The 21,379-nt window shown below is 55.3% G+C and overlaps 7 protein-coding genes across 7 annotated transcripts; 4 read left to right on the top strand and 3 right to left on the bottom strand.

The window, feature by feature from the left end:
• Positions 1-101: 101 nt before the first annotated feature.
• W97_03022 (uncharacterized protein) lies at positions 102-2,237 on the bottom strand (the record flags this gene model as incomplete). The annotated part of the gene is made up of 1 exon (XM_007780921.1): positions 102-2,237. One exon carries the CDS (start codon positions 2,235-2,237, stop codon positions 102-104), a length of 2,136 nt encoding a protein of 711 aa, XP_007779111.1.
• Positions 2,238-2,818: 581 nt separating this feature from the next.
• Positions 2,819-3,922, top strand: W97_03021 (uncharacterized protein; the record flags this gene model as incomplete). The annotated part of the gene is made up of 4 exons (XM_007780920.1): positions 2,819-2,993; positions 3,071-3,392; positions 3,446-3,576; positions 3,633-3,922. 4 exons carry the CDS (start codon positions 2,819-2,821, stop codon positions 3,920-3,922), a joined length of 918 nt encoding a protein of 305 aa, XP_007779110.1.
• Positions 3,923-4,214: 292 nt separating this feature from the next.
• W97_03020 (uncharacterized protein) lies at positions 4,215-5,955 on the bottom strand (the record flags this gene model as incomplete). Its single annotated transcript, XM_007780919.1, has 9 exons — positions 4,215-4,348; positions 4,405-4,558; positions 4,605-5,059; positions 5,140-5,191; positions 5,256-5,402; positions 5,494-5,587; positions 5,639-5,646; positions 5,745-5,797; positions 5,850-5,955. 9 exons carry the CDS (start codon positions 5,953-5,955, stop codon positions 4,215-4,217), a joined length of 1,203 nt encoding a protein of 400 aa, XP_007779109.1.
• A 3,770-nt stretch (positions 5,956-9,725) lies between these two features.
• On the top strand, positions 9,726-12,201 carry W97_03019 (uncharacterized protein; the record flags this gene model as incomplete). The annotated part of the gene is made up of 4 exons (XM_007780918.1): positions 9,726-9,978; positions 10,055-10,918; positions 11,027-11,255; positions 11,322-12,201. The coding sequence occupies 4 exons, from the start codon at positions 9,726-9,728 to the stop codon at positions 12,199-12,201; spliced, it is 2,226 nt and encodes a 741-aa protein (XP_007779108.1).
• Positions 12,202-13,158: 957 nt separating this feature from the next.
• Positions 13,159-15,179, bottom strand: W97_03018 (6-phosphogluconate dehydrogenase, decarboxylating 2; the record flags this gene model as incomplete). Its single annotated transcript, XM_007780917.1, has 7 exons — positions 13,159-13,599; positions 13,661-14,089; positions 14,163-14,528; positions 14,582-14,742; positions 14,792-14,827; positions 14,880-14,962; positions 15,160-15,179. The coding sequence occupies 7 exons, from the start codon at positions 15,177-15,179 to the stop codon at positions 13,159-13,161; spliced, it is 1,536 nt and encodes a 511-aa protein (XP_007779107.1).
• Positions 15,180-15,968: 789 nt separating this feature from the next.
• On the top strand, positions 15,969-17,180 carry W97_03017 (uncharacterized protein; the record flags this gene model as incomplete). Its single annotated transcript, XM_007780916.1, has 2 exons — positions 15,969-16,102; positions 16,148-17,180. The coding sequence occupies 2 exons, from the start codon at positions 15,969-15,971 to the stop codon at positions 17,178-17,180; spliced, it is 1,167 nt and encodes a 388-aa protein (XP_007779106.1).
• Positions 17,181-17,859: 679 nt separating this feature from the next.
• On the top strand, positions 17,860-20,136 carry W97_03016 (uncharacterized protein; the record flags this gene model as incomplete). Its single annotated transcript, XM_007780915.1, has 3 exons — positions 17,860-17,898; positions 17,963-18,223; positions 18,277-20,136. The coding sequence occupies 3 exons, from the start codon at positions 17,860-17,862 to the stop codon at positions 20,134-20,136; spliced, it is 2,160 nt and encodes a 719-aa protein (XP_007779105.1).
• Positions 20,137-21,379: the final 1,243 nt, after the last annotated feature.

The raw sequence follows: 21,379 nt of genomic DNA, 5'->3' as shown, positions 1-21,379 counted from the left end.
TGCAAACCATAAGTCATGAATTGTTCCAACCATGACAGATTCCCCGTCCGACCAAAAAACCCCGACGGCTTCATGTGGAAGTCCCGCATCCCAGTGCGGTTTTACACATCAAGCAAATCCTCAACATAGTCATCCAGCTCAATGATTCTGAACCTATCCCCCCACTTCTGCACAAACGCTTTGTCGCGGTACGCGAAGCTGATGCTCTTCCCCCACGCCACAATCTCAACCTTCCACCCCTTCCGCAGCGCACGCTCGACCATTTTCAGGAAGCCTTGCGAGTACTCCGCCTCAGCCGCATCCCCCGTCGCCAGCACAATCGTGCTCGGCACATCGACGTCGACGACGCTCTCCAGGATCTTGAGGTGCAGAATCTCGTCCACACCCTGCTCGACCCACTTCTCAGGCGCGGAGGTGGGACCGGTGGCAGCGATCGTTTCAGAGCCGCTGCCAGCGCTCGCGTTCTCCTTGCCCGAGTGAGAGCAACGTCGGCCATGGCCGCGCTCGAGGTCGCGCTGCTGGAAGAACTTTTGGCGCTCCGTGAGCTCCTTGGCCTTCTTGACCTTGTCGAGGATGTTCAACTCGTAGCCTATCGAGTTGGCCTTTTCGAAGGTCGGGACGTAGGGGTTGGAGCCCGCGAGGACGCGCTTGGCGACTGGACGCCGTCGTTCTAGCAGGAGGACGAGGGCGTCGAAGTCGAACTCTGGGCGCGTCATGCGTGCTTCCTTCGGGATCCCTTTCGCATACCGAAGGCGCTCGTAGAAGCCGATCAGAATGTTCGATGCATCCACAAACACGTGGATACCAGTAGGAGAAGTGTTATGGTCTTTTGACTGCGCCGGCGATACTAACCACTTCATGTCTTCGCCAAAATTTCGGATGACTTTGAGTAGGAAATGATAGTGCCTGTCGGCTCCTTGCCTCAGCGCCAATTTCTGAGACTGTTGCGCGACTGGTGTAGGGATGACATTCACCGGTGCCGGTGCTGGTGCCGGCGTCTGCATATGGTGTTTCAGTGCCTGAGAATGCTGGAAAGCCGGGGGATACTGAGGATTGCCCATGGACTGAGCTGCTAGTTGCGCGTAAAATCCTGGGTTGACGATATAAGGTATCATACTCGGCGTGGTTGCACCCTGACCTAATGCAACAATTGGAGCATGGAGAGGCTGCTGAAATGGGATGTTCGTTTGCTGAAGATGCTGTGCTTGTTCTATGAAAGGCGTGGCTGGTGCAGATACAGGGACAGTGCTCGAAAGTCTTCGTTTGCTCTCCGGGGATTTTGGTGGCCGCAGTGGTTTAGTTTTGGGTGTTGCAGGCGTTGCTGAAGTCGAGGCGACATTGACTGGTGGCTCCGAAGGTGTCGTCTGAATGGACTTTGCTGGCTGCACCGCTGGCTCTGGCTTCTCAGCCTTAATTGGTTTCACCCTCTCCGAAGGCTTGGTTTCATCTGCTTTTAGTGGAGTCAATAGAGAGGCCAGCTCGGCCGAGAGTTTCGCTGCAGCAGGTTTGGTAGTCGGTTTGGTAGTCGGTGTCGACGCAGCCGTCTTCGATCGCAGATCGTACCGCGTTTGCTGAGAAGGCTGTGCACTACCCGCCAAAGTATGCACACTAGCTTTCCTAGCTGGCGTCTGCTGAACGTCCGTTTCAGACTCTGCGTCACTCGTAGACTTAAGCTTTTCCTGCCGTTCGCGTTGTGTTTGCTTCCTTCTAAGCTTCTTCCGTTGGTTCTTAGTGAGCGGTGTTTCTGGTGGAGCGACGCAAGGTGGATCTGCAATTTCTTGGCCATTCACTTCATCTCGCCATTTTATGCTTTTGCTCGATGGCATACAGTCGATTGCGCCATCTGAGGCATAAGTTTCCCGGTCCTGAATTGACTCGAGTGTAACTGGAGCGGGTGGAGAAGTAGAGGGTTTGGCAGGAATGAGGGCGGGAGTAGCAGCACGGGGCTGCACTTCTAGAGTATTCCGGCTGGCGCCCAGGAAGTCCCAGAGATTGCGTAAGTCGCCTAGACCAGAGAATTCGGTGTGCTTCGCCGGCTTGTTCGCAGAGAGCATGTCATCGGGCAGCTCCTGGACGGGTAGTGAGCTGTCATGGCTGGCTATGGGGTCGCGTTGTTTCGCTGCTGGACTCGGAGTCGAAAGCTTGCTGAGAAGCTCGTGAACCTCGGTGAAGTCCCAAGTATCGCCGGCAAGCCTGGATGGCATGTAGTGGTTGACGCTGCTGTGGAGCGCAGTCATGTAGCGCTATTGGGCTGGGTAGGCGACTAGGTAAGTAGAAGTACTGCAGCGGTGTTAACGGGGCATTGACGGCTGGATGAAGCCATCTCGTACTTGTTGGATGAGTATTGATGGGGGGGAACTTTGGCTTGCACGCTCATGTCAGCGTCTATCGAGCGGGCCCCGGGGGTAGTTGTAGTTAGTTACTGGGAAGTGGAAGAGGGAGCTGGACTGGTCGAGAATGAGTCGGAGCAGATGTCGGGCGTCAAGATTTGTGGCGAAGTGCGGGCCGTCGGCACTCTCGGGCTGTGCGCGCTAGTGGAGAGCTTCGATCTGGAAGCCTTCGTGTAGAGCACCAGCCGGCAGGTGCTGAAGTGAGATGCAAAGAAGCAGGCGAAGGACAGAATGCCTCCCACCGAGAACTAAGGTAGTACTGTGTTTAAGTTTCTACCTAGCCATGCCGTCACGGAGCTTGCGGCGGAGAGTCAAAATATCACGTGTGAAGCCTGAGATGGAAGATCGCCTAGAAGCTACCCCACCAATCCCCGCGCTTCCAGCGAGGCACAGCAGCACAACACCGAGCATCTCTGTGCGGTACAGCCATGTCCGCAGATTTTTGGGCAGGCTACCTCAGCGGTGCGGCCGGTATCTTGATTGGCAATCCCCTAGACCTGCTGAAAACGCGCCACCAAGCAGATACTATCCCGGCGGCAACAGCGACCACATCGCCGCAGACCCTGGCCGGTCAGTTTGACCGAGCTGGCACTCTTGTCAAAGGTAGGGCCAGATGTAGAGATGTCATCGCTCTACGCCTACGGAGTAGGCCATGCGCTGACATGGCTTGCTCAGCACAGGCGCCACGGCGCCCATTCTAGGCTATGGAGCCCTCAATGCCATCCTGTTCATGACTTACAACCGCACTTTAGTGCTTCTGGGAGATGAGCCATCGGTACCGGCCAGCTTGCTCAAGGTTTGGAGTGCAGGAGCTCTGGGAGGTCTCGCGACGTTTGTAGTATCAGCCCCTACGGAGCTCGTGAAATGCCGAGCCCAAGTCTCTCAAAGCTCTGCAAGTTCGTGGTCGATAGCGAGAGATGTATGGAAGCACGAGGGCGTGAAGGGGCTGTATCACGGCGGTGTGATTACTAGCATAAGGGATGCGGTGGGCTATGGCTTCTAGTATGTTTTTCACAATTTCGGTTGAAGTGGAGATGCGAAGCTGAGACAGATAGCTTCTGGTCCTACGAGCTGTGCAAGCAGGCTTGGGCCTCGTCAGAAGACTCAGATAGAGAGACAGCAACAAAGATCATGCTCTGCGGCGGCTTAGCCGGCATTGTCACGTGGACTTCTATATTTCCATTAGGTTTGTCTGCTTTCCGACAGAGAATAGGACGCAATTCTGATTGACTGGACGCACAGACGTCATAAAAACGAGAGTACAGACTGCATCCTTAGAACGCCTGCCAGAGGAGGCTAGCCTTCTGCGTGATAGTCAAGCGGCGCTCAGAGCCGAAGACGGTCGCCGAGTGGGAGCTCTCGAAGTTGCCAGGCGCGCCTACCACAACGAGGGAATCGGCGTGTTTTTCAGGGGCCTTGGGATCTGTAACGTCAGGGCATTCATTGTCAACGCCGTGCAATGGACTGTGTATGAGTGGATGATGCAAGCGATACGAGGAAGGGGGGTAAAAGGTCTCCGTTTAGATTCCTAGCTACTTGATACCCACTAGGTACGGGGGTGACAAGTGAGAAAGTCTAGAACGCCGAAAGTTCATGTAAGCTTAGAATGCAATTTGTATTACAGAACGACTTTTCATCCGCTCCACAGGTTCCTGCTCAGGCATAGCCTCTCAAAGCCCTGATGGAATCCACGAAGAGGGGTTTCAGCAGGGGCTGCGGAATATACCTAGCCAAGGTTAGATAAGGAAAGACAGTTCCCGAGATCAAAAATGCTCTAGGCGAGATCCGAAGTAAGACGCTGCAGTATCATGCACCATCAACGGCTCACATGATCTGATCTTGAGTAAGCCCGCCGGTAGCTTCGGTTCCCTCCATGGCATCTCCGTTGCTGACGTTGGAGTACTTGACGTACGAGAGGCCGAGGGGGCGACCGCCATACTGATAGCCGGTGAACTTGGCTGTGAGATAGTTAGCAGTTGTCAACCCCCTAAGCCGACCGTGCTAGGGAGCTTACAGATAGCGGTGTCCGCGTTGTCAGCCGTATCGAACTCCACTACACCGGTGCCGCGTGAGCGTCCGTTGGGTTCATACTGTATCTCGGCGCGTTCGACCTTGCCGATCGTGGTGAACAGCTCTACAAGATCTTCGTTGCTGGTCGACCATGGCAGCTACTGCAGTCAGCGACAGTAGAAAAAGTGATAAGGGAGGACGTACGTTGCGGACGTAGATGATTGGTCCGCGCTCGTTGCCAGCGGTTGCATGATCAGTGAATGGGTTTGGAGGAGCCGATGAAGCACCCGCGTCGTAGCCGCCAGGAGGACCGCCGTAGCCGCCACCGCCACCGCCACCGCCACCGCCATAGCCACCCCGGCCTCCAAAGCCTCCCCCGAAGCCACCACGGCCGCCAAAGCCGCCACCGCGACCTGCGAACCCACCACCACGAGCTCCGAACCCGCCGCCAAAGCCACCACGACCGAATCCGCCAGCGGGTGGTCCAGCGAAGCGATCTTCTCGGACCTCGAGGTTACGGCCTTGCCATTCGTAGCCATTGAATTGTTGAATTGCATTGCGGGCATCTTCCGGTGACTCGAAAGCGACGATGCCGGAGCCTTTGGGGCGACCGTCAGGAGCAATGTGGACGTCGGCACGAAGGACCTGGCCTTGCTGAGCTGTGAAATAATTAGTGACTGCGAGGTAGCCCTCCGCCGTGCTACCTCCAAAGCGTTGTCCATCTGAAAGTGTAACGTACCAGCTTGGCGGAACAGATCCTTCAAGTCTTGCCAGCCTACATTGTAAGGAAGCTACGCAGGAGAGTCAATGTCAACTTCTTCAGTGTAGGGGTATCGAGAGGATAAGGGGACAGACGTTGGAGACGTAGATCTGGCGTCCGCCACCTCCAGGAGCAGCACCGAAGCCGCCGCCGCCGCCGTAGCCGCCGCGACCCATACCGCCATCAAATCCGCCGCGAGCGGCACCGGGAGGTGCTGAGAACCGAGGCTCCGATTCGCGATCCTGGTGTCCACACAATCATTAGTTACGTGCTTTCAAAGAGATAGATCCAGGTGTAGGGTTGTGATGCAGAGGTTGAACCGAGACAACGTACCTCGCGAACGTAGACGAGACGACCCATGAGGTTTTGGTTGCTGAGCGTCGCGACCGCTTGTTGGGCTTGCTCTTTTGTAGCATATTCCACAATCCTGCTTGTTGTGAGAAAGTGATGCAGAGATAGAGGTGTGAGGGCGGCTTACCCGCATCCCTACATAACCCGCGGACAACCGTCCAACCCGTCAATCCAACGTCCTCAAATAACCAAAAAGAGCCAGAAAACCAGCCATATCATGTATTGGCGCCCACCTTCGACATTCCATTGGGAAGTAACAGCACATCGGCGAACAGGACCTCTCCGGCTGCCCATCAGTTAGCAGCAACATCGCACACAAGGGTCGAATGCGCGCTCACCCTGTCTCATGAAATCTTTGAGGTGATGCCACTTGACGTCATAGGACAAGTTGCCAACATAGACGCGACGGTCTTGCTGACTCGATTCCCGTAGGTTCTGCATCATGTGTTCCTTCGCGACAGCACGATCTTCGGGGTTTCGTGGCGGTGCCCGCGCTGCAGCTCCGTATGAGTTTGAATATCCACCCGACGCACCTGCGGCACCTCCGATGGGAGAACGAGAGCGGCGGTCGCTGCGTCGATAGTCGTCACGACTGCGGGAGCGACTGCGCGAGGAGTAGGAGCGACGGCTGCGACGTGGACTTCTTGAGCGGCGTCGAGGCGAGCGGGATCTGTCGCGCTGTGATTCGTAAGTGCGTGCTGCTTCCATCGATGAGGTGGAAGGAGTTGGTGGTTGCGAGATGGGTTGCGGTGAAGGTGTCTGTTCCGAGATCAAGTTAAGCTAGCGGCAACGTTCCGTCGCTTGCTGCTGCCCTTTCTCAACACGCGAGCTCAACCGAGGAAACCCGTCGAGCATGAGTGCTGCCGATTTGAATTCCTGAGCTGTGTCCTGGGGGGGAACAGGTGGAACTGCGCGGACAGGTATTGGGAGACACAACTTACAGGACGGTAGTTGTCGCTTGAATCTGGGGTTGGAGATTAGAGTAAGTCTGTGAGCCGCTGGGCGTTTGGGATGCGGATCAGGGCGCGAGTTGGAGAAAAGACAGTGTGAAGCGGATCGCCAGCCAAGCGCGACGGTGAAGTGGGAAGGTGAGAAGACTTACCCATTGTAGCGGTGGATAAGGAAGGCTCCAAGTAGAGGTAACGGTTTCTCGCTTTGTCTGCAGGATGGGGGCTGTCCTGGGACGCGGACAGGGATCAGTCGCAGCTGCTGGAGAGCGTGGATCCTGCTAACTTTGCTGAGTATCAGCGACAGCCAACCGGATTGGACAACAGACGGCACAATATGGACAACAGCGATATGGCTGGGCAGCTGGACAGGCTCGCGAGCGGGTCCCAGACGCCTGAGGGACCGATGCAACAAACGAGTAGTTTGCCTGGCTTTTTGCCTTGTCTCTCCTTGCTGCCGCTGCCGCCGACGCCGACTCCGCGCTGAGCCTCGATCCAAACGGGATGACGAGACTGCCCTCCACCTCGACCACCACACCAATGAGCGCACGGAGGAGGGTTTTACGTACCCTCGAGTGAAGGGGGGCGCGCAGGAAGGCGCTGTGAGTGCAGCCGCGTCTACCTCGTGCTTGCGCGAGGATGGTGGAAAGTTCGGTGCGAGTACCGAGGGCCTGGTCTCGGTCACGGCTAAGGTCGAGGAAGGGGTGGGGCAATGCCTTTCGCGATTTCAAACGATGAACGATGACTGTCACTGCTACTCGTACACACTCGGCAGCTGCAGGAGGGTTGACGTTGGATGATTGCAGACGGGAAAGAAGCCGCACAAGCCATCGCGCTTCCCAAGATCCCGCGCCGCTAAGGCAAAACCACCACTCTGACCCCCCTGTCGCTCCAACCCACCTGGGTATCCCCATGTAATAGGTACGAGTAGGCTGTGGGTGATGCTGCTATCCGCCTCGAACGGCAGTTGTCATATCTCCTGTCCATGGTACTCGCTCAACCGGTCTCAATGCGCCCAGGCGTTCAGTGACCAGCTCACGGGTTGCAGTCTGGGAGCAGGCATCACCTCGAGCATGTTTCCTGGCTGTCTCTGTACGCCTAATGCCGCTTTGCCTCGATCAGGTCAATGGAGTCAAAGACGCGTTTGTTCTCGACACCGACACGGCGGCTCAGATGTCCGGCGAGCGACAGCTCCTGATGATTAACATGCCGAGCGGACCAAAGGACTTCTTCGGTCTCTACGACGAGGTGATGCGCCCAGCATCGGCATGGCCTGCGAACCAGGTGGCTGCATAAAAGGGCTCTTACCGTCGACCAATAGGGCACTAGATCTCGCAAAGTTCCAATCACACTCGGTACCGGCTTGGAGGTTTCTCCACCAGGCTTCATGCTGGGCTTCCATCACGTGCATGCTTACTTGCAGCTGTTTTCTGCCAGCCGCTGCGAGACACTTCACAGATCCATGGACGGTAACGTTACTTATCCAGAGTAGACATCCGGTGGCTCACGACGCTGAGCTCAGCAACCTGAAGCGGCTGGATTGTACGCTTATCAGAGCCCAATGGCTAGAGAGGATACCGGCATCTTGTTAGAGCAACGGGAACTTCAGATGCTAAGATGTCAACACGTACCATATGGCCACGGCGGCAGTCTAGAGTCGAGTCAAATGGTTCTTCATGCCGCCAAGACATGCATCCCACCCAGTCCGGGAAGCTTGCGATATCTGTGGAAGTGGTCATTATGAAGAGCCCTCGTTCTGTTCAGGTTTTTTCGTATTACTGATAAACAGTGGAGCAAGGTTAGTAGCTCATCGTGTTCATTCACTCGGTTTTAAACTACAGCTACCTGCCGCCACTCGCAAGGTTTTCTTTCGACATGCGTGGTGCCACATGTGAGTGCCGGCAGTCTTCAAGGATTTCCGAAATAGGTGCAGTGCTTGCTCTTGCTTCCATCTCCTGCCTAGAGTGCTTGCCGAATTTTCGAACAGCAACAGATTTTCATCATTGTGTTTGGCCGTTGTAGGCATCTTTACTGGACCGGAGCGTTGACAATATCGACACACTTCCGTTCATACTCTTGCGTTCGTACCCATGGAAGCGGCTCCTGATGGGGGCGGTAAACCAAGGGAACATGTATAGATAGTCGTTTTCAAGTTTCCGTGATCCTGATTGACTACTTGTTTATCACGATTTCAGATCTTCTGATAAGTGGTATGATTTGCTAGACCGTCGAAGGCCGTCGATGTCTTCGCAATGAGCGATATCGATGAGAGGTCTACGGACCTTCGCCTTGTCGCCGCCACGATACAGGTATCCATCCATTGCCGGAAAGGTAAGGGCAAGGGCTTTAGGCAATCCGGTATCAACATTCCGGCAGGTAAAGAGTGTTTGCTCGTGTTCTCTCGACCCTAATAGCAGTCTCATAGCTTTAAAAGCTGTCAGTAATGATATTTAACTATGTGTAGGATCCTTCTTCCGTGTGCTATTTCCATTCTACGAGCGTCACGTCGCCCGCTATACGGGACAATATAACATTCTTTATGAATGCGCGCCTGACCATCAAACCCCCCAATATGCTGAGCGCCTAAACTTCATGGCTGCTAACTTTTGAGTATACTTAAATGAATCCTTCCTCATCTAGACTGAAGTCCCTCCAGACAGTGTCCAGCAAAATGCTGTCTCTAAAGTGCGGAACCCTTCAACTATAGTCCCTACCGCGATTCTCGCTTGTGGTGGTTGCGCGACACATATAGGCAATCGGCCAATCTGTAAACGGCACGGGCTACTCTGGCGGCTGAGGCCGCTCACTTCCTGATGGCATATCCAACTTGATTATTACTTAGCGTCTGGATGTTCATACCCGCAGGTATCCTAGACTACTTGTAAGGAAAGTAAATGTTGTTACTCATGCCTCAAAATACTGTTCCGAACGCAGGGTCGAAGCTGGGTGGAAGTCCCTTGCGGCATCTCAGCTAGCTGCGTAGTTTATGCAAAAATCGTGCCTGAATTGGACTAATGATCATGTTAGATATTGATGCTGTGACTGCGTGGATCATCGAAGTTGTCTCTCGAGCCAGAATGAATGCCTGAATTAACCAGTTTTATATCTGTGATGTTGGATTGGCTGCGGTAATGTACTCTTCAGCGAACCCTGCCGACACGTACAGGGATCTGAACGTGGGGCGTCTCGCAACAACCGCATCTCCCCAACCCCTCTGAAGTACCTAGGTAGATGGAGCGGACGCCGCTGAAGTCAGAGCATATCGACATGGACGGCCAGGGGAACCCAAGTCTCCAACAATTCCTGCAAGAAACGCCCCGGTCCGGCGTTGATGAGATCCTACACAGGACCATGGATGATCCGGGGGGCTCAAGTCCTCAGTTACTACAGGAAACGCCTCGATCTGATGTTGATGAGATCCTGCGCAGAAAGAGGAAGGCACGAGAGTACAAAAGCTGTTATCCCTGCCGTCAGAGAAAGGTCAAATGCGATCAGCAAGTTCCGTGTAAAACATGTGTCGGTCAGTGCTCTTTCTTGCCCATCCATTGTCGACCCATCGCGGCAGTTCAAAGCTGTATAACTGCTGACGTCCGTAGTGCGAGAACATCCCGAGCTCTGTACTTATCATCCTCCCTCGGAGAATCACCCGCCAGCGAAGCGACCGAACACGGGAAACGGCTACCGAGATGCACCTTCAGAGTATCACAACGGCGCGGCCGCCACATACGGCAACAGCGGTTCAACAGTGATGCTGTCGCGAGAAGAGTGGGACCGATTGTGCTCCAAGCTCAATACAATGGAGAAGTCGCTGGCTGAGCTGAAAGGCATTATAAAACATGCTTCTGAGCAGCATGGGACTGCTAGCGCGGCCGGCCACTCGCCCGGAACAAGCACGCCCTCAGGCCTTGCCATGGATAGCGAAAGCCGGTATATTAGCAGTCAAGGGATCCACACGCAGAACGACTTGACCGGTCAGACTGTACATCTAGGTGGCAGCTCGGTGGCAGCTTTAGTACTTGCGCTGGGCAGAGGGGAGCACGATCGGCCAGAGGTGAAGGAGCTTCTTGGAAAGAGCATACTACCGATATTCGGCCTGGACAACGAGAACGCGACATACCCGTTCGTAGACCTGTGGGGTCTGCCGCATGGAGCAAAGGTCAATGAGCTTGCCCGGGCGTTACCAAGCGACTCCGAGTGCATGAGCTTCTTCAGGCACTACCGCGAGATAGCTCATGTGGTCTATCCTGCTGTTGCCGACGTCGAAACATTTGAATCTGAGCTGCTCCTCTTCCTTCTGAACCGCGCAAGCTGTCAGCCCGGGGATGGCAATGATGTTACCGAGCAGTCCATATACGGAAAGAGTCTGCACTGGGCCGGCATGCTCTTTGCTGCACTGGCTTCTGGATGCCAATGTTCCAGCCTGCCAAGGAAAGAGAGGGAGTTAACTTCTCAAGTATATGGTGCGTCTTTTCCTATAGTATCATCTACTCGATGCGTATGACTGGCTCGTCCTGGTGGGAGCTGTTAACGTATGGCGCATCTTCTGACCCCGTGCTCACTACTCATAGTTTGTTGTAGCTTCGAGTGCCTGCGATTAACCAACTTCTTGTCCAGTCCAACTCTTGAGACGATTCAGACTCTGTTGGCTCTGGGCAACGTCATCTCCAACAATATGAACCCTGGTGTCGCCTGGTCATTACTTGGTTTAAACGTTAGATTGGCACAAACACTAGGTCTGCACCGTCGATGCCCTGCCACCACTCCAGCGGCAACGAGACATGTAAAGTCTCGCACATGGTAAGAGCACGGCGCTGAATCCCACCGAGTAACACCGGCGAAGCCGTAAGCTGATAGAATTCTCAGGTGGGCCATATGCTGGCAAGAGTCCCTGATTAGTATATCCTACGATCGCGCTTCCTCCGAGAAGACTATCAACTACCCCATTCCTAGGGGCCCGTCCTCAACGCCAGGTAACAGACCGTTCGACGAGTGCATGTACAGGGTTTGTAAAGTCGGCCTCGACATTGTTCGAGACCGGGCGAAGCCACAAACCTCTCACGACGCCCTGCTCCGAATCACCGACTACAAGAAGGAACTCCAGGAGATTATGACCGATGCGGCGGACTACCTGAAAGACTCACGGAGATGCAGGTCAACGCAAGACCAGCTGGAGCATTGGGTTCTGTACCTCCACCTCTCCTACAACACTTCAGAGCTGTGCCGGCCCGCCATCAGCCCCCTGGCGGAACACGATCTCTTGCGAACGCATCGGCAGACTTGCATCGACAACCTGGCGAACACGGTCGAAGCTTTCCTCGGCTTGCAGAACGTGACGGTCTTCGCCACCCGGTCCTGGGCCGCTGTTCACCGGTCCCTGAGCTCAGCCCTCCTCTTGGGCATTTTAGGGGAGCCGTCACGGAATGAACGAGCGCGCGCTCTGCTGAACAGCCTGATCGCGGTTCTCTCGGAAGTCACCTCAAAGGTCGACCCGGCCGAGCTGTCTGCGCCAATTACGAGGTCCCTATCTGCCTTGAGAAAGCTTATGGTGCAGCCGATGGGTGCGGTGCAGAATGTCGTGAGCGCTACACCGGCCACAGGTTGCGCTTCGCGTGATTCGGATGCGCCGTTTGGCTTCGATGAAGCGCTGGTCCGTAACTATTCGCCGAGCGTTGCTCTGGACCAAGATACGTCGCCGTATGCTCTCATGGACTCCATCATCTGGGGCTCGAGAGGTACCCCATGAGCGGATCGAGCGGGGAAGCGTTGCTGGGAGAGTGGAAGCGCTTGTGGTAGAAGCTCCTCCGCCAGTCGGGCAATCCCCCAGGCCTGAGAAGCAATGAGAGCGTGCGCCGCAATATAACCCACCATCTCACAGTCTCAGTCAGCTTCTTCTGTTGTTGGATATCGGAACCATGGACCGGCTGCAGCTCTCGAAGCTTAAGAGCGTCAGCAGAACGGCAGATGCCATGCCGTCTCCGACTAGGCCCGAAGTGCTGCGAGGATTACCATCCGTTTTGTCCGGAAGTTTTGCGCTCGAAAAATATCTTCGGGTCGACAGGGGCGGCGGGCTCAGCGGGCTTTGGCAGTACCTGATATTCAAGCAACATTATACAATCCACTAAGCCTAGGTTTCGTCTCCGCCTAGTAGGTAATGACTGTGGCCGGTTGGGGTGCTTGTCAAGTAGGTAATGACTTGGCTCGAACTTCTTTACGGCGTTGGTTTGCCTTACGGCGTTATTGAAATTCAAAGGCGTCGGTTCGATTCTTACTTCTGGAACTATTAACATCTAGGCGCCGGAAAAAAATTCCCATTACGGCAGGGGTTTTCTCAGAAATGAGTCTTTGCTGATTTTGTAGCCTGTCGAGCAAGTCTGATGGACGAGTCCACAAGATCGCGTTTGATTCAGTTCTTACTTGCATCATTCTGGGTTTAGTTGCTTTCTGGGGTCTGAGTAAGAAAACTACCAAGGTAGCTTCGGCGAGTTTTCCTCCGGATCGGCCTTCTGGGCGGGCGGCCTTTTGCCATTTTTTTTTTCTGCATCATCATCATATGTTGAGTTTCCGTAACGACGAGATGGTTCAGTTCTGCCATAGATTGCATTTGGTGCTATCAACATCTGACTCATCCCGTCATTCTACTTCCTCCGCCGCCTTGGAACCGTGGTTGTGCATCGCTATCTCCCAGCAACTATCTATTGCCTTACGCAGTGTAGGTGGAAGCGGACACATTGCCTCCCCTTCCGGTCCAGTTGACGTGGATGTCCTTGCCCTCTGGGTACTTCTCGCTCGCGTACTCGGGCTTGATCCTGAAGGTGTGAGCACCGAAGTAGTCACGCTGAGCCTGCAGCAAGTTCGCTGGGAGATCCTTCGCCCTGTACCCATCGAAGAAGCTCAAGGCAGTGCTAAAAGCAGGAGTGGGGATACCCCAGAGAGCACCCTTGCTGACGATGTCTCTCCAGCCAGGCTGCGCCTTGTGGATGGCCTTGTTGAAGAAGTCGTCGAACAGGAGGTTCTCGAGGTCGGGGTTGCTGCGGTAGGCGCTCGTGATGTCCTTCAGGAAGACTGAGCGGATGATGCAGCCACCACGCCACATAAGTGCGATCTCTGGCTTGTTCAGCTTCCATGAGTATTGCTTGGCGGCCTGAAATGTGCAAGTCAGTATGACTTCTCACCAGATGGGGGATGTGTGCTTGTTTGCTTACGTTCTGGATCAGCATGAAACCTTGGGCATAGGAGATGATCTTTGAGGCATAGAGAGCCTGCTCCAAGTTGTCGAGGAATTCTTGCTTGTCGCCCTCGAACTTCGGTGTCGGTCCATCAAGGATCTTCGCCGCGCGGCCGCGCTCGGCCTTCAGAGAGCTGAGGCATCGAGCGAAGACGGCCTCACCGATCAGAGTGACAGGCATGCCGAGATCCAACGCGTTGATGGCAGTCCACTTGCCGGTACCTTTCTGACCGGCCGAGTCGAGAATCTTCTCAAGCAGAGGGGTGTCATCATCATCATTGAACTTCATGATATCGCGGGTGATCTCGATGAGGAAAGAGTCGAGAACGCCGTGGTTCCACTTGTCAAAGACGTCACCCATCTCGCTGTTCGACAGACCGAGACCGCGCTTCATGATGTCGTACGCCTGCAATGCAAGGTCAGCTTAAAACCTGCGACGGGGCCGCCAATCTTGCGGGCTCAGTCGAATACAAGCTTACCTCGCAGATCAGCTGCATATCACCGTACTCGATGCCGTTGTGGACCATCTTGACGTAGTGGCCAGCACCCTCGTCACCGACCCACTGGCAGCAGGGTTCGCCATCGCTCTTAGCAGCAATGCTCTGGAGCACATCCTTGATGTACGGCCACGCCTCCTCGTTACCACCCGGCATGATGCTAGGGCCGTAACGAGCGCCCTCCTCGCCGCCAGACACGCCGGTTCCGACGAAGCGGATACCCTTGGCCTTCAGGTAGTTTGTCCTGCGGTTGGTGTCCGGGTAGTGGGAGTTACCACCGTCGATGATGATATCACCCTCCTCAACACCGCCCTCGTTCAGGAGCAGCTCGATGAAGTCGTCGACGGGCTATGGCACCTTAGCATCTTGGATAAGCGCGAAGGGTCGCCCGTGTGACAAACCTTGCCCGCCATGACAAGCATCATCATCCTTCGCGGTTTCTTGAGCTTCTGTACAAACTCCTGTATCGAGTGGGCGCCAATAATGGACTTGCCCTTGGCCTCATTTTCCAAGAACCGGTCGACTTTCGAGACGGTTCGGTTGAAAGCAACGACGGTGAAGCCTAAGTTCTGTCAGCGGAGTTCTGCGGAAAGCTAGGCTAAACATCATACCGTGATCAGCCGCGTTCATGATCAGGTTCTGGCCCACTGTATACACGTTAGCATGCACTGACGCCGGAACCGCGCGGATAACACTCACTGACGGCCAAACCGATGAGACCGAAGTCACCACTGGGAGCAGAATGCGCAGGCCCGCCCACGTCGATGCGGGCAAGGCGCGCGCTACAGTCAGTCAAGGCATCTGTGAGCTGTAGGAAGACGAGGAAGACGGATAGTGATCTCTAGAGGGTCGCTACAGTTTGCAATGGTTGAAATTGCGGCCCGCTCTCACAGTCCGTCGAGCTGTGGGCTGAGGAAAAGAAATCGACATGACGATAGCGGGGCAGAGGAGGGGCAGCACGGCGCTGGAATCAACTTACACTGCGGTTTCAGAGCTCATGATGGCGGTTGATGTGTGTGTCTGCTGTAGCAAAGTGGTGTTCAGTGTAGCAGTGAACAAAGGAAGGTGTGGCAGGAGTGCGTGGAGGATAATTGTTGTGTAGGAATATATGGGGCCGGCGTTCTAATATCCCACCAAAGTTCGCGATTCCGACTCCCAAGCTTCTGTTCCGCCCGCCTTGTCCGCCAATGACCCAATGACCGCACGGGTGCGAGCTGTCGGCCTATGAACGGCTGCAGCTTACCCAATCCTCATTCGTGTGAAAAGCCTCCGCCGGAGAAGCTCTGTTGCAAGGCTCAATTGAGCACACGGGCTCTCTGGCCGGCCTTGAGCACGGCGATAGCGAGCGAGCGGCCTTTGAACTCTGTTGAAGCTTCCTGTTGCGTAAAGCTGCCTCACAATCCGGCCTCCATATCACAAATCCTAACCATGTCTGCTTCCATCTTCGAATGCTGCTGGAGTTGCGAGACAGTTGCCTTGTAGCCTTGATGTGCTGCGTAAGCGTTAGTAATTACGCGCTAGTCCCTTTTCAAGGTTGTGCCGTCTGCTTCACAGAACGGCCTGGAAGGTCCAACCGTCACCAACCGCAAGAACCTCGACAACACCCACCCACAACACCCACCCCCAGCTCTTCTAGTTCTACGTACCTCAAGCATTGTTGCACAAGTATACCTAGACACCTGGAAGCTCTCAACAGAGCCAGCGTTTCGCCTGCACAGCGCGCCGGATCAACGCTTGAGGTCGTAAGTCTTGCCTTCACCGAATAACGACACAGGCAGCGTATTCATCATGGCATATCCACCGCCTCCAGGTCTGAAAGCGTCACAGTCAAGCTCCAACTCTTCGACTCTGCATCCTTCTCTGCCCGCGCGCCCGCCTCCATCCGCTCATCCGCCTTCGTCGTTCAAGCCAGCCTTCACCCCGTCGGCCGGCTCGCGCAGCGCGTCAGGCTATGGAAACAATGACAGCAAGGGCCCAGGCTCCGGTGCATACGGCGGCTTCACCGCCTTCAAACCGCGCGCCGTAGCATCAAGCACCCCGACCTGGCAATCGCAGCCGTCGATCTCTGCTCACCCAGCACCCCCAACCGCATACTCGGCCCCTCAGACCAGCTACACCAGCGGTGGCTTTCAAGCGAATCCCTATCAACAGCAAGCTTACTACCCGCAAGCTAACGACACGTACGCGCAGCCGACTCCGCCTCAGATCCGCAATCCGTTCCCTCTCCCTGGTCAAGAACAGGATAGCGCTTCGCGCGGAGTTGGCGCAGCTAGAGGCCGCTTCGGCGATTCTACGTTCGACCCCGAGTACGAAGCACAGATTGCGCAATGGCAGAGCGCATATGCTGGCAAGGACGATTTCACCTCAGTGAAAGGAGCAGGCAGAAACAAAGCCGAAGGTTCCGCTTCGGCAGGTGGGGCTAATGCCATTCCATTGGGTGGACGCGCAGCGGCAACGAATCCCATCAGCGACGTCGACATGAACGCGGCCGTCCATACGGATACTGGTGTTGCTGCCGTGGTGGCTGATGCCGACGGCAAGCAGAAGACCGTTGTACGGAGCGGTGGTGGAAAAACCTGGCAAGATTCTACGCTGTTAGACTGGGACCCTACGCACTTCCGCCTGTTCATCGGCAATCTTGCAGGCGAAGTGACGGACGAATCTCTTCTCAAGGCCTTCTCTCGCTACGCCTCGGTCCAGAAGTCGCACGTGGTTAGGGACAAGCGAACAACTAAGAGCAAGGGATACGGCTTCGTGAGCTTTAGCAGCGGCGACGACTTCTTCCAGGCTGGCAAGGAGATGCAGGGGAAGTACATTGGCAGCCATCCGGTGACGATCTCGCGCAGCACCACTGAAATTAGGCCGACCGTGCCCCAGGACAAGCGTAGGAACGGGAAGAACGGCAAGGGCGGAAACAAGGCTGGGGGTGGAGCGAACACGGGTGCGGGCGTGCAGAAGAAGCAGAGCAAGACGAAGGGCGGTCTCAAGGTGCTTGGTTGACATGCCCCAAGGACGGCAGCATCATCAAGAGTACGTTGCTAGTTTCATGGTAGTTTGGCGGATCTTACGTTGCGAAAATACGGCTTTGGATCAAGGGTTGCTGATTACTGGCGACTGGAAGGAATTGACTGCATGCAAGGAGCTGAGGGTGACTACAAGAGGTACTAAAGGAGCTTATGCCTACCTAGCGATACGACGACTCAATGAAACATCATAGACTCATCTTCCTGCTCAACTTGCCTTCTTGATAGTGGTGCTGCGTGTGCAAACCGTAGCGGGCCTTATTAAAAGTTCGTTGCTACAGCTTGGCTCTCGCCCATTTTCGATATCCCTATGGTTGAGCTGGACCTATGAATCACGTCAAGGGGTGGGAACAACTACTGATGTGAGAAGCGTAACCACTTGAGGTATTCCAGCAGGGCAATGGACCCACGGATCACTGCCGTCGAGCTATATTCCATGCTTAAGCCGCCAAACTTTGGGTCATACATAAGACGCTGTTTGATCACGTGAAAGCCTTGGCAAAGTCAATTCGCGGTTTCGAGCTGGACGCGGTGGTGGTCGCCCAAGGATCAGCTTGCGCGCCTACAACCACTGCATTCACGCATAGCCACTTCAACTCGGTAATCCGTTGGCAGGAAACCGCGCATCATACCACGCAGGACTACAAAGTCTAACAATGCAACAAGACCCAAGCGCTGGCGTCCCACCAGCCCTCGTGAGTCTTGTCCACAGCGAACACTGGCGAGTGAAAAGCGCTGATGTTTCTTCACTTTGAACAGCTTCCTCACGTACATCTGATATCCGACTACCGATACCCAACCTTAGCCCATCTGCGCCCAGAGGACGCCCTAAGTTACCTCCTCGAAGCACCTCGAGTCGTCAAAGACCAGGCTGCTGTCGCATGGACCTACCTACACAACCCTCCCAATGATGGCATGGTATTTCTGGAGTGGATGTCTCCACAGCGGCGTCAATTCGCCAGCGATCCTTACATTTGGGCCGATCCAGAAGCATCCTTCAACATCGAAGTTCGCGGATACGTGCGTGTTTGGGCTCAGTGTAGCTGTCGGACGTAGCTGATGAGTCGATGTAGACAATGGAGATGGTCATGCACAGAAGCGGCTATCTACCCGGAGAGCTCATCTCAACTCACTGCAGAAGACGGTTTCGAATAGTCAACAAGAATCCTGCTGCGCCAGGTCCACCCCCAGACAACTCGCTATGGCTAGTACACTACGGTCCGGCCGACCCGCAGAACCGCTATCCGGTCAACCGCATCTCCATGATCCCCGACATGCATAGAATTAGGGCAGAGCGACAGTATCTGGAAAGCCAAGGCCAGCTTCTCCGGAAGCCCTTCATGCTCCACGACAGACTCAACTGGCCACAGATAAACTTCACCGGCGCTTTGCCAGGTATGCCGTCACAGGTAGGTGCTGCGTATCCGAATCCAATGCAGCAAATGGCCAGGAACGCGCAGTATTATCCACAAGCGCAAGGCGGCGTTGTCGGGCCCCCTCCTGCAAAACGGCCACGACAAGTGCCACCTTCACAGTTGCCGGGCTCGGGGCCTGCCGGCGTACAGCCAACTGCTGGTATGGCGCATGACCCTTTCTTAGAGGATGAGGAAAATCACGCTCTGGGCGATCTGCTCGACCATCTCACACCTCGCGATATCAGCACGATGAGGTATACCCAACATCATGAGTGGATGGAGGAAATTCTTTCCTCGCCATACGCCGCAGGACAGATTGCGCCTGTCGATCTGGGTCTGGGTCTCATGGGCGAACTAAGCCAACTTACCGACGGTCTCTTCGACGCACCCAACGCAGAACCCATGAGAGACCTCTCGAAGCCTAACGCACCAGACCAACGTGTCCAGACCATCAACAAGGATCAGCTTGAAGAGTTCGAGAAGCGCGTGTCAGCTTTCATGGCGGCTGAGCAGGCAGAGATAGAAAAGATGAAAACCGAGCACGCGAAGAAGATGGCGGATCTGAAGCGGAGCATCAAGACGTACATGCAGGCCGAGAAGCGGCTACGAGATGCGGTATGGGAGTCCAGTGAAACGAGGCATCAACCAGGGAAAGAGACTGTGGATGAGGTTGTCCAGTACGTGGAGAAGACTCTAGGCGTAACCACCGCTCCACGCAAAGACGTCGTTTGCGTCGAGAAGGGCGGCCTTGTCGAGAACGATCCCGACCAGGTCGACCTCAACGGTAACGGCAACGCGCCTGCAGACCTCTTCTTCGAGAGCGGAGCGGCGAACGGCATCCTAGGCGATGGCACAATGGACGCGGACAGTTTGCTGCTTGAACAGTACACGACCCACTCCATGGGCTCAACGCCAGCAGCAAATCTCGTACCGCCTCATCTATCCAATACAGGAAGCCAGGATCAGTCCGCCGGGGCGACGCCAAGTGCCATCTCTGCCGTGCCGGCACAAGGCGCGCAGACCCAAAGCCATAGCGGCTTGGGCGCCGAAGGGCAACAGGACGTCGCCGGCATGCCATCGATGGATGACATGGACTTCGACGTCGACGTCGACATGACCGGCTTAACCAACGACGTGGTCGACGAAAAAGCGGGAGACGGCGACTGGGTCGTCGTTGAGCAGAGCGGTGAAAGCCAGGTTGTCGGTGCTGATAGCGGCGTACAACAGACCACAAACACAGACACAAACACAAACACAAGCGCCGCCGGCGGCGGTCAGGATGCTTCGGTGCTGTCAAACGATGCCTCGGCGCCGATGCCGCCGGACGATGCCAACGCCGGTAGTCTGTTTGGCGGCGCGGATTTTGGCGCTTTCGACACGCTGGATAGCGCGGGCGACGCGCTGGCGGAGTATACGAGTGCAGGCGATGATTTGGGACTTGATTTGGATAATGAGGCGTTTGGGGATTTTGGAGCGGGTGAGGAACAGGGCGGGGCGCAGGATGGTGGGGTGGCTTGAGGGTTGTTATAAGGGTTGAGAAAGGCATGATCTGGAGTTCTGTTGTCGGTTGGATGGATTTTCATCGGCGGGGAAATGGCCGCACGTCTCGCAGCCAAGAGTAAGGGTCAGCTTGGGGCGGAGTTATCACGGGATGCCTCAGGCGTCTCTCTTCGGATACCAGCTTGATTTGTCTCTGGCACACGCGGCTCGTCCGGCGTGGTGGCTTATATTTAACTCGTGGTAAACAAAGCATAGTTTCAGCCTGGCCTCGCGCAGTTTCCCAGGAACGGCATGCGAATCTTCAAGAGGACGAAAGCTGCTACAAAAATAACGGCTTCGTTTAGTTGCCGTCCCTCGGCTGCCACAGGCTGGATTTGATAACGCGAAGAGGGTTACATCTCCACGCTGCTGGTTCCGACATTGGCTTGCGGCTATCTGCGTCTGATTGCTTCGTCCAGGAACCGCCATGCGAAAGTGCGACAAGGCAGTATGCAGGAGTTCGTTGTGCTACTGTAACACACAGCTGTCTCTCGCTTCAGGGGCTCCGCATCGTGCAGAAGCTCACTGGTCTTGAAACTTGTTTCTGCCTTTGTCCCTCGCTGTTCTTCGATTGCCCCCAGAACAATCGGACAAGAGGCGACGTTCGAAGCGGTGAAAGTGAGGTTAGAGAACGAATTTCCATTGGTCCGTCCCAGTAGTCCAAAACAGGGGCAAGCTCGGCCGGCCGTTGGCGCCATCGTCGTTCGGGAGCTAGCGGGGTCAAACCACCAACCGTGCCTCCTTCCAGTAATATCAGCTCCCGTCAAGAGAACCAGGAGCGTCCAATAAACTCCCAATGCTGGTGTCAACCGCCATCTGCTCAAGGGGCTCACCTGTAGATCATCGAGTAGACGGCTGCGGGGACGTAACGCCACAACGCCTGTCATGGCTCCAAACGGTGTTACCTCCACAGATGCTAGACTCTAAGGAGGCGTTTGCGCTGCGTATAGCGGCTGCTGTCGATCTATCGATAGATATATGGCGCCTGCCTTGCCATATATTGATGGACTCCGGTGGAACCGGTCGGCTGAACCTCTTCCTCTTCTACGCTTCCCAGCTTCATCCATCCACGCCTCCGCACGCTACAGACTTTGTGTCTGCCACATTCGCTTCATCGCACGGGCAGAGGAGTTCTCAATCCTCTCTCAATCTCCTTCATTCACTTCCTTCACCCGTTGAATCCGCTTTCCTTCGCCTGGGCGGGTCTTTACGGCCGCCTCTG

This window comes from Coniosporium apollinis (assembly GCF_000281105.1).
Source record: "Coniosporium apollinis CBS 100218 chromosome Unknown supercont1.12, whole genome shotgun sequence".
NCBI lineage: Eukaryota > Fungi > Ascomycota > Dothideomycetes > Coniosporium > Coniosporium apollinis.
The sequence above is the reverse complement of the archived record's forward strand: the minus strand, read 5'-3'. Positions and strand labels throughout refer to the sequence as shown.